The sequence below is a fragment of the Capsicum annuum genome, chromosome 3 (genome assembly GCF_002878395.1).
Source record: "Capsicum annuum cultivar UCD-10X-F1 chromosome 3, UCD10Xv1.1, whole genome shotgun sequence".
Taxonomy (NCBI): Eukaryota; Viridiplantae; Streptophyta; class Magnoliopsida; order Solanales; family Solanaceae; genus Capsicum; species Capsicum annuum.
This window is the reverse complement of record NC_061113.1, coordinates 200,376,300-200,387,992: the sequence shown is the minus strand read 5'-3', so window position 1 is coordinate 200,387,992 and position 11,693 is coordinate 200,376,300. Positions and strand designations below refer to the sequence as shown.

The following is an 11,693-nucleotide window of genomic DNA, read 5'->3' as shown; positions in this document are numbered from 1 at the left end:
TTAAAGAACTACTTTACAGTAAGAACAATCAGTAAGAACAATGAGAAGAAGTAGAACAAGTCTATTCAATTTGAGCTTAGCACATTCCCTTTCAAGTTTAACTTTTTTGAATTTTTGCCTCAATGAAATCAACTTCTCTTCACTATCTTTCAATTTCTCACACAAAGTGTCCCTTTCTTGTTCAACGTCTTTGAGCTTTTGCTTCAATCGATCACATGAATTTTTACCACCTTTGCACTTTATCATTAAGCTCGATTCTACCTCAGGATATTGATGCACAGAAATTGAAGGTTTTGGATCAATCCATCTAAAGTACCCATATCCACCATTTTCCTAAAATGGAAAAACCGAAGAATAATAAAAAAATCACCAAAAAAATTAAATTAAGATCTATCAAAATGATACAAACCTTTGAAACTTTACATCGAAAAAATCTACGATCAGGATTTGATGGAGTCCTTGAAGTTCTTAATGGACAAAATTCGAAACAATAACACAAATTGGGAACCTCAATATTAATGGAATTTTTCGACATTCTCATCAAAAATGAAAGAAAAAATTGATTTAAGAGAAATTATGAGATAAATTTGATAGTGAGATGAGAGAAGTTGAGAGGAAAATCAGCTATGAAGGAGAGAATAAGGAAAGAAGAAGATGAAATTAGGTTAAAAATAGAGGGAAATTGAAGGGGATGGCAAAAGTAACGTTAACTTTTTCCACATAGATAGCTTTTTCACAAGTCACTCGCCACCCACGACTAAACAACACGCGTAGTGCCACGTAGGCCAAAAATGCCCAATTGGAACAAAATGTGGGGGGGGGGGGGGGTTTAGGGTTCTGGTAGGAACAATCCTTAGTTTAGGTGTCTAAGTGAATTTTGGCAACAAGTTTGAGTGCCTATCGATGACTTGGCCTATTCTTAATGATATGATTTGATAGTTATACATACATCCATTACAAACTTTTATTTTTATTTGGAAATCAAATCAACTTATCACAAAATGAAACATAGGAAATAATAACAATATTTTGGCCTGTGGATCACACAGTTGGGAGTTGGGACCCAAAAATTGGTTTTACTTCATGTACTAACTGTAGCCTGTAGGAAAGCAAACTTTGCACAAATTTTCTGTCACGGAGACCTAACAACCACTACAAATAAATCAGTCAAAAGTTCAGGAAAGTGCGTTGAAAGCAAATTTAGCCATGAATGAATGCTAGATATCCATGTGAGGTAGGACTTAGGACTTGGGAGAACTATTCTCCCCATCCAAATTTACTTATCTAATTTATTAAAAATATTTGTTCTAACTTATTCAATTTAAAATATTAAGAGATAATTTATTATTTCATATTTATTTCTTGCTCTAATCCATATTATATCACTTATTAAAACTTTTTCCATAGCTCAATGTAAGTGAATTTTTTAATGTTCAAAAAATTTGTTACATTTTTCATATTTATCCCGTTTATTTAAGGGATAATTAAATGGCTTAAAAACATAAGCTTCTAATTACTCTGTTTAATCTAAATTTTTAATTAATTACAATTCATAGCCTCTCTGGTCAATTAAATACAATCTATAGCCTCTCTCCTTTATTTTCTTTCTTTCTCTATTTCTCTTTCTTATTTTTTCTTTCCATTTTTTTTCATTTTTTCTCATTTTTATATTTCCTTTTTTCTTTTTCAATTTTCATCTATTCTTTTTTCTTTTTAATTTCCTTTTTATTCACAGTCTTTTTTGATTTCTTTTCTATTTTCGTTCTTGTATTTTTTTTTGGTCATTTTTTCTCCTTTTTTTTCTTTCTTTCTCATATTTTTGTATTGTCTTTTTTTCTCTCATTTTTGTTGTTGTTTTTGTATTTTATATTTTATACGTTTTTTATATTTTATATTTATTTGTATCATACTATATATTTTAAATAAATTTATTATTTTTATTTAATTTTTTAGCGTGAATACAATTTATTATTTATATTTGCATACAAACAAATATATGAATTAATTGTATTTGTCTGAGTTCAAAATATATAAATATGTAAAGTGTCATTCAACGCAAATGTATCGTTAGCATTTATATGTCAAATTTATTATTTGTATTTATATATAAACAAGTATCATTTGTATGTGTACAGTTCAAGTTGCATAAACATGTATCATTTGATACAAATATAATATTTGTATTTGTATTTGTGTAATTTATCATTTATATTTGTATTGTTCAATTGTATTAATAAAATATAATTCATATCAATGAATATAAATACAAGTGTTCGCAGAAAGAAAAATAACTATTATTTTTCAATTGTTTAAAAATACAATGATGTTGTCAACTACAAATTCAAATACAAGCAAATAAAATAAATGAGCTACAAATACAAATACAATATGTGGTTTTATAAATATAAATACAAAATAGTTCTTTTAAAAATAAAAGTGTGTCGGCAAAACTAGAATACAAACATAAATGCAAACAAAATGAAAATCACAAAATACAAATAGAATATGCAGTCAAATATATAATACAAATACAAAATAGTTCTTTAAAATATAATTAAAAATTGTGTAAAATATAAATGATGGTGCGAACTATAAAATACAAATACAAGTGCGAGTTATAAAATACAAATACAAGCGTGAACTATAAAATACAAATACAAGTGCGAACTATAAAATACAAATACAATTGTATCAACGAATATAAAAATATAAATGATGGTATGAATATAAAATACGAATACAAGTGAGAACTATAACATACAAATACAAATGTGAACTATAAAATATAACTATAAATACAAGCAGGAACTATAAACTACAAATATAATTGTATTAATGTATACAAAAATATAAATAATGGTGCGAATAAAAATACAATAAGCGATTGTAGTATTTTCATTATCATCCATGACTTATGCTCGACATAGTTATATTTTTCAAAAATATAAAATATATATAATAGAATAAAAAGAAAACACAAAAAAGAAAACCAAAAAGAAAAGAATCAAAAAAGAAAGAGAAATAGAAGTTACAAATAGAAGAGAGAGAGAAAAAAGAAAAAAGAAAGAAACGAGGAAAAAAACAAAAATAGCAAAAAAAGAAAAAAAAACCCAAAAAGAAAAAATGGGAAAAAATGTAAAGGAAAAAAATATATATAAAAAAAGAAAAAACTAGAAAAGTAAAAAAAGAAAAAGAAAAAATATAAATAGAAGTTAGAGATAGAAGAGAGAAAAAAAATCAAAAGAAAGAACCGAAAATGAAAAGAAGAAAACAAAAATAAAAATATAAAACAAAAAGTTTAAAAATTTGAAAAAAAGAGAATCGAAAAAAAGAAAAAAATGATGATAAATACAAATACAATGAACAACGATTATGATGTATCTGTCATCATAAATATAAAATGCAACCAAAAAAAAAGAAGGAAAGGAAAAGAAAAGAAAAGAAGAAATAGAAGAAGATGCAAGAGATAGAAGAGAGGAGAAAAAAAGAGATGAAAAAGAAAAAAGAAAAAAAAAAGAAAAAGAGAGGTTATGAATTGTAATTTTGAAAGTTAGGTTATGAATATTTTCATTTTGCTGAAATATAGACTATTTTTGTGAGTCATCTTTTCTTTTTTAATGGGCTTTTAACTACTTTACATAATTTAGGAGAAGAGTTTGGGAATAGTAATAGTGGAAAATTGTCTTTAATTCGCATTCTTAATGTTTTTCGAGTATTTCATACCCCAGTTCACTTAATATGGATCAGGGAGAGTATTCATCTTTCTAACATTTAAATGACTTATAATTAATAGTATGATATAATTCCTCCATTTTATTTTACTTGACTCATGTTGACTTGACAATTTTTTTTTTTTTAAATATTTATTAAAGGTTTATTTTACTAAACTAAACTTATTAATTAAGCTTTGAAAATCTAAATTTGACTATTAACACTTTACATAGTCATTAAATGATAGGAGTAATATTAAAACTTGAAAGAATATGATAAATTTATCTTTATTTCTTGAATTGGACAAGTAAATTGGAACAACTATACTCTCTCTAGTCCTTATTAACTTGTGAGTCATTTTTTAATGTTCATAATAACTTAATTATTCAATTTTCAAGAGAATTGATGGAAATTTCTTTCATTATTTTTCTTCGTTTATATTTTCTAGTTGATGAGTTCAAGAGACTTAATTACTCATATTTATGATTTTAATTTGACTTTAAAAGGATAAAGCAGAAAGTTGTGTCCAATTTATGTCCAAATATTTTTTTTCTTGATAGGCTTGCCTCACAAATTAAGTTAATATGGACTAAAGGGAGTATTTAGTATGGGAGCCCAGTAAAATTAAGCGGAGGGAGCAGTAAAATCGATCTTTTATTTATTGATTCTTAAGAGGTGTGTGAAGTTCACCATGGATAAATAAAAATAGATGTAGGAAATACTTCCTCCGTTTTATTTTAATTGACCTCCTTGCTAAAAATAGTTTTGTCTATCTAAAAATCAAGAGAAGTTTATAATTTTCTTTCAATACTACTCCTATTATTAAATGACAAAATAGAGTATTAGTCGTCAAATTTAGATTTGCATAGTATAATTAAGAAGATTAGTTTAGTAAATAAACGTTAATAAATACTTTCTCTGTTCAATAATGTTTGTCAACTATACTAAAAATAAATTTCCAACGGTACTTGTCCACTTAAAAAATCAATGAATAATTTATCTTTTTTTTTTTAATCATATTTTACTCTTGTTATTAAATATTATTTATCACTCAATGCATTTTTAAAGATATTAAATTTATTATATTCAAAAAGTGATATAATAGAATTATCACTATTATTCATTCTTTTTAAACCTGTATATCAAGTCAATAGTGGATAAATATTATTGGACGGAGAGATTCCATATATACTTTTAAAAGAAGGACCAAGTCAACATGACCCAAATAAAAATGAAAGAGAGAGTAGTATTTATTCTGTTGATCAAAGGTGGAAGAAAAGTAAATTAATATGCATTCATATTTCTTTCACTTTTTTCTTACCTTCTAAAAGCCACTTTTGAGCTTTGTTGTTATTGTTGTTTTGCATTCTGTGTTTGATATTTGTATTGGAGTTTGATTAATTTAAATTTATAATGTGTAGGATTTATTTGGGAAAGCACTTCTTATCAAGATTCGAATCCGAAATCTTTAATTAAGGAAGGAGTTTCTTTTTTCGTCCACTGTACCACATCGTTTCATGGTAAAACCACTTTTACTTTTCATATTAGGCATGTGTCTAGGCCGTATTTTTAATTTACAACTCGTGCGAATTTGAATATACAATCAGTGTTTGATAATTATAAAGAACATAACTGTTTGTGTTGTTTTATAAGTAAAACTAGTTATACGTGGCCCGTGCTTAAGTCCGGGTCCAAACTTTAAATATAAAAATAATAATATTTTATTAAAATTTTTTAATTTGTATCATATTCTTATACTACATAATAAATAAAATCTAATGGCACGTTAATGTGTATTATTGATAAATTTTTATTGCTATTAATTTTGCTGAAAATCTATAACTATAAAAAAAATAAAGAGTAATCTAATTGATTTTCTGATCCATGGTTATGACATTTTTAGTTTCAATACACTTTTTTTTCTCTATAAAAGAAGCAGTTTTCACTACAGTGTCTTAATTACACAGCACCAATTTAATAAGATTTTTTTGATTTTGTAAGAATTCATTTATTTTAAACTTTTATTTTAAAAAAACTATTAACATCGTCATGAAAATATAAAACATAATTATTCAAATTAAGTATAAAAGTTAAAAATAAAAAATGATATAAATCAGAGGAAGTAAAGATCTAAAATAATTCATTAAACATTGCTACTATTTCATCCCAATTTAAGTGTGTTACTTTCATTTTTTGATCTGTTTCAAAAAGAGAGTCTATTTTTATATTTAGTAAGTATTTAATGTCAACATTTTATATGATAAGTTTAAGACTACAAAATTTAAAATTTCATACTTATCTCATATTAGTTATCCATAAAAAAATGTAGTTCTAATTAGCTTGGTTTTTTTTTTTTTGGTTAAAAAATTAGCTTGTTAATTTACAAAACACTTGTGATTCTTTTTTAAAGCATACAAAAGTTTATAAAGTTTAAAAAGAATTTCTTATGGGTTAAATTAGTGAAACTATCCTTCTTATTTATAATTTTTTTAATGACACATAAAGGAGAAATTAGACAGCTAATATGAGACGGAGAAAGTATATCTTTAATTAAACTAAAAATTACATAAATACATAACTTATGTTTTCAATATTACAAAAAATCCCAACTCCCTAAACATATTACAAAAATTTCAATATATACACAGAATGCTATGTATATGTCGGCTATGTTATGTATATTAATAGAGAGAGAGAGAGAGTAAAATAATTAAAAAAGTGGGAGAGAGTGTAATTACTTCCAAAAGGGTTGGTATTTATATTATTTATACTTAACTAAATTCACAAGATTCAAAAAACTCCTTTTATTTCTTAAGTTTTTTGTCCAATCAAACTAAAATACTTAAATTGAAATGGAAGAGTTTACAATATCAAGATACACCAATTATAAAGATTCACATAGAAATAGAATTAAAGAAAAAAATTGAGTGCCAAAAATAAGAAGCAAAAGACAAAAACAAAAATGAGTGCAAGAGAGGAAAGAAAATAAAGAAGGACAAGTAAAAAAGAAAGCTACATAGAGCATCCTAAGAGGATCAAATTTTGTGAGGACAACCAAAACTTTTAATTAATTTATCAGAAATTAAATATTATAGTGAAAACTTCTAAGAGAATTTATCGATTAGTCAAATAACTAAAAAGCACAAAGACAAACTCAATAAATTGAGTAGTTTATCATATTATTATGATACACTGAGTGCAAAGGCCCAAGTGTCAAGAAAGGAAATGTATGAATTTTTTTCTATCAAACACATATAATAATTTTAATTGGGAAAAAGTAATTTATCAACCACATGTCACAATTTTAGAGGGTTTTAAGAAAATTAAAATTAACATAATCTTATCAACTATATGTCATAATTTTAGAGAAGAAAAATAATTTACCAACACATGTCTCAATTTTAGAGGATCTTAAGAAAATTAAAATTACTATAATACCATTGTGAGGACTACCAAATGTAGATATCCTCCCTTATATATGAGTAAAATATTAAATTTGGCCATATAATTTGTAGGATAGCTAGTACTCCTAGATAAGGATGGACTGATTTTGAATATTGAAATACAGTTATTGTAGATAGTGTTTAGTACTTCTGTAGTTCACTTAGGACTCTTGAGTCCTCTTCCTATGTATATTTAAATATCGGCTGTATCATTGAAAATAATCATCGATATAATATCAATTTAATCTAAACTCTTTCATGGTATCAAAGAGACTATCGCTTCCTTCAACCGTGGCCACCTCATCAACCAGTAACTTTGTCCTTCCATCCAAAACCATTTCCACAAACAGTATTCCATCCTCTACCACCTCCCTTCATCTAAATTTGGTTAAGTTGGATAAAAATAACTATGTATTGTGGAAGTCACAGATCTTTAAGAGGCCATGACTTGGAAGGGTACATTAATAGCTCACATAAGTGCCCAGTAAAATTTTTCCCTGGCAGTCCAACTGACGAACAATCATATGAAGTAGTTATGAATTTTACGTACTTAGCACGGAGAAAAAAGGGCTAATTACTTCTTAGTTGGCTTGTTTCGTCTCTCACTAAGCGCGTTTTAGCACAAGTTGTGGGATGTGCCTCAACCGTGAAAGTCTGACAAACAATAGAAACTATGTTTACCTCTCAAACAAAGGCGAGACTTATGCAAATCCATCTTCAGTTGCAGACCACAAAGAAAGCCTCTTCGTCCATGACAGATTACCTTAAAAAATAAAGTCTATTGCGGATAACCTTACAATATCAGCACAACCAGTCAAAGATGACGATCTCATTCTCCACATTCTGAGTAGCCTAGGTCCAGATTATGATGCTTTGGTTATTTTAGTTACCTCTAGGGTAGAAGCTATCTCTATTGTTGATCTCCATGGGATACTTTTAAGTCATGAAACTAGGCGTGAGAGTTTGAATCTTATAGAACAAGGTCTTGGTCAAGTTAATTTGACAGTAAAGAATTCAAATACTAGTCAAAAGAATGATAGTGGTTTTCGCAAGAATAATCAATCAAATAATAACAATGGCAGGGTTGGACGAGGGTGTGAACATGGTGGTCGTTATAATACCAGTCATGGTCAATTCCATAATCCCATAGGCTCTTCTCAATGTCAAGTGTGTAACAAATATGGACACACTACTTTAACATGTTATCATCGGTTTGATCATGCTTATCAACTAAGTTCTAAAACTGACAGCCTTTATAGCTCAATCAGATACGGTCTCTGACCTGACGTGGTATCCTTATTCTGGAGCTACTAATTATCTCACCAATTATCTCAATAAGGTGACTATACTTGGAGACTACAATGGTAATGATCAAATTATGGTTGGTAATAGAACAGGTTTGCCATTTTCTCATATTAATGATTCTAAATTGTTTTCTTCATCATGCTCACCACACTTAAAATATATTCTTTTTGTGCCTGAAATTACTAAAAGTTTATTAAGTGTAGCACAATTCACTACTGACAATAATATATGTTTGAATTTTATCCTTATTTTATCTTGTGAAGGATCGGGCAATGGGGAAGGTTCTTTTGGAAGGGAGGCTTGAAGGTTGCCTCTACAAGATTCTCTCCATTGGAAGATCTGATTTGCACCCTGTCAATAAACCTCAAGTTTTTCTAGTGATGAAACCATCTCTAGATGTATGGCATAGTCATTTAGTTTATCCTTCAATAAAAGTTGTTCAAAGTGTTGGTAACACATTAAATCTAGTGTTTCCAGTGAATAAAATTTCAAGTGTTTGTGCTTCTTGTCAACATGGCAAAAGTCATAAACAACCTTTCCTGTTTCATTTTCATTGTCGCTCCATCCTTTAGACCTAATTCACTCTGATGTATGGGGTTCTGCTCCTTTATTATCAAGCAATAAATTTCACTATTATGTTGTGTTTATTGATGATGCACCAAATATACTTGATTTTATCCTATGTCATCTAAAAGTGAGGTGTATGCTTTTTTTTTGCGATTAAATCACATGTTGAAAATTACTTTGAATACAAAATAAAGGTAGTTCAGTCCAATAGGGGAAGAGAATATCAAAAAATGCTCTAAATATTTTGAACAAGCTGGCATACTTCATCAAGTGTCTTGTCCTCACACTCGTGAACAAAATGGCTCCCCCGATAGAAAACATCATCATATAGTTGAGACGGGTTTAACTCTTCTAGTTGTGATGCCCCGAGACTACCCCCTGGGCGTCACACGGTGGTTAGGACCACAAGTGATCCTAAACTAACCCTTATGCTGGCATAACTCATGAGCAACTAAATAAAATACATAAATCTGAAAGAAATAAGCTGAAGAAATGTATTTAGCTGAACATCTTCAAACAAAACTATTAAAACGATTACAACTTTAGTTATACAAAATAAAGCTGAAATCAAATACATCAAATCTACTGATTGTCTATGAAGCCTCTACTAATATTGACTATAGGTAGCCGGGACATGACCCCCATCTATCTCGAATCAATACCATTGAATAAAAAAACAATATGCTACTCAAACTATGATTAACTTAAGCCCTTAAATCAAAAAGACTCATCACCTGCTGACTAAAAGCTGCACATTATCTGATTATGAGGTATGGGCTACAACTGGTACCTACATTATAAGACAATGTAGCACATAGACATATATGTGGATCAATACTTTTGGAATATACTGAGCATGTGTGGTGAATGCATAAGTAAAAATAATAACTTAATGTACTTATAGATTTTCAAATACTTCATGCTAAATGTAAATGGCTCACCTTGAGCTTGAATAAATAAAGTTGTGAAATCGTCAACATGAGTAGTAAGCATAATGATAAACTTTGTGAGCCACAACACTTAGTTCTAAAATTTTTTCTTTTATTGGTTCTAAGGGAGGTTCTTCTAATCGAAATACACCATGTGAGCTATCATGGTATCCAACGTCTTGTCCCCTGTAGGGAAAAGCTCTCATTAGGAAGAGCCATCCTACCCTTGCCATCGGAATAGGAACTAATCTAAAGTGATCACCATCTGTAACTTCATATATATTGGGAATAAGCTAAACCTACATTGGCTCATAGTTCTGGGGCATGTGACCTTGGACGCATACCCAACTTGGTGCTAAATACTACTCCCTTATTACTTAGTACTCATACTATAGGAAATCCACCTAAAAATAGCATGAGGGTTTACATAATGACCCAATTATGCTTCTCTTTCTTTAAATAGTGATCAAGATGAATATATGTGGATTCATATCTTAGCTTAGAATCAAAAGATCAATTCTTGTTTTAAATCTTGGAATAAACTCATCAAGAGAAACTTAAGAGCATGATCTTCTTGAAATTTCAAAACTCAAACTTAGGGCTTAAAATTCATGTTTTAAATTCATGGTAATTCATAATTAAACTTCATGCTGAATAATAATCTTGAAATACTTCAACAAGTCTAGTTAAGATAATGAAATTCAAGTCTCAACACAAATAATCAAATCGCATGCTTAAATAGGTGAAAGAAATCATGTTATTCAACACTTAAATAACTTTGTAACTTTATAAACTCAAATCAATAATATTTGTGGATGAACGCTAAAGTGTAAATCATGCAAATTTAACTTTGAAAACTAGTTTTGGGCACAAGGATGAAAGAGTATTCTTGTTGATAACGCCACATACCTTAATTGGTTTGATTTGAAATTGAAAGCTTGAATTGGATGCCTTGGGAATTTTCTTGAAAGCTTTCCTTAAACTTCTTGGATTAGAGAACTTAGATTCTTGCTTATCTTGAAGGAATAATAGAGTTCTTGGTTTTATTGAGGAGAGGTTAGGGTTTTCTTGGAGATAAACAGTGAATAATGGGGCAACTAATGCTCCTTGGGGACTTTAATTTTGTGTTTTGGGTGGTTTTGGGTGAGGAAAAATGACCCAATTGCCCTTAAATACTCGGAAACAAAAGTTGAAAAAATAAGGGAGCATGCTATGGAGCATGTGCCGCAGGCTCTGGAGCATCGAAATGGAGCGTGCACCGAGGCCTTTAGAGCATCGAAATAGAGCATGCGCCACATGCTATATCGCGGGCTACTGCTGTTTTGGACTTCCAAACATGCCCTTATGCTCGTCCAAAAATTCCAAAACTTACCCAAGACGTACCTTTGACACCCCCGATCATGAATCAACTTTGAAACCGACATTCTAAGACTGGGAAGGTTGAGAATAAAATCATCAAAGTTTAGGAGCTTTAGAAATTACTAAGTCCCAACACTTAGTGAAATATTCTAAGTCTTGTACCCCTCTAACATGCAATAATAAACTGAATTGGGTTAAGATCTTGCGGGGTCTTACAATATCTACTCCTTAAGAATATTTGTCCTTAAATGAGGCTAATTAAGCTGAGAATACTGAGGAACTGAGATTATATACTGAACATGCATAACTAAAAACATTATTACACGACAGAGTCTGAAATATGATACATGAACTGACTATCATAAACTGAACTGATTTC

The 11,693-nt window shown here is 29.1% G+C and overlaps 1 protein-coding gene across 1 annotated transcript; it reads right to left on the bottom strand.

Annotated features, from left to right (window-relative positions):
* LOC124896788 (uncharacterized protein At4g04775-like) lies at positions 1 to 535 on the bottom strand. Its single transcript, XM_047408630.1, has 2 exons — positions 410 to 535; positions 1 to 333 (listed from the first exon to the last, which is right to left on the bottom strand). The coding sequence occupies exons 1-2, from the start codon at positions 533 to 535 to the stop codon at positions 1 to 3; spliced, it is 459 nt and encodes a 152-aa protein (XP_047264586.1).
* Between the last annotated feature and the right edge of the window lie 11,158 nt (positions 536 to 11,693).

Coding starts and splice junctions, on each gene's coding strand:
- LOC124896788 (XM_047408630.1), bottom strand. CDS start 535: ATGTCGAAAAATTCCATTAATATTGAGGTTCCCAATTTGTGTTATTGT. Junction 334..409: donor TTCGATGTAAAGTTTCAAAG/GTTTGTATCATT, acceptor TTTCCATTTTAG/GAAAATGGTGGATATGGGTA.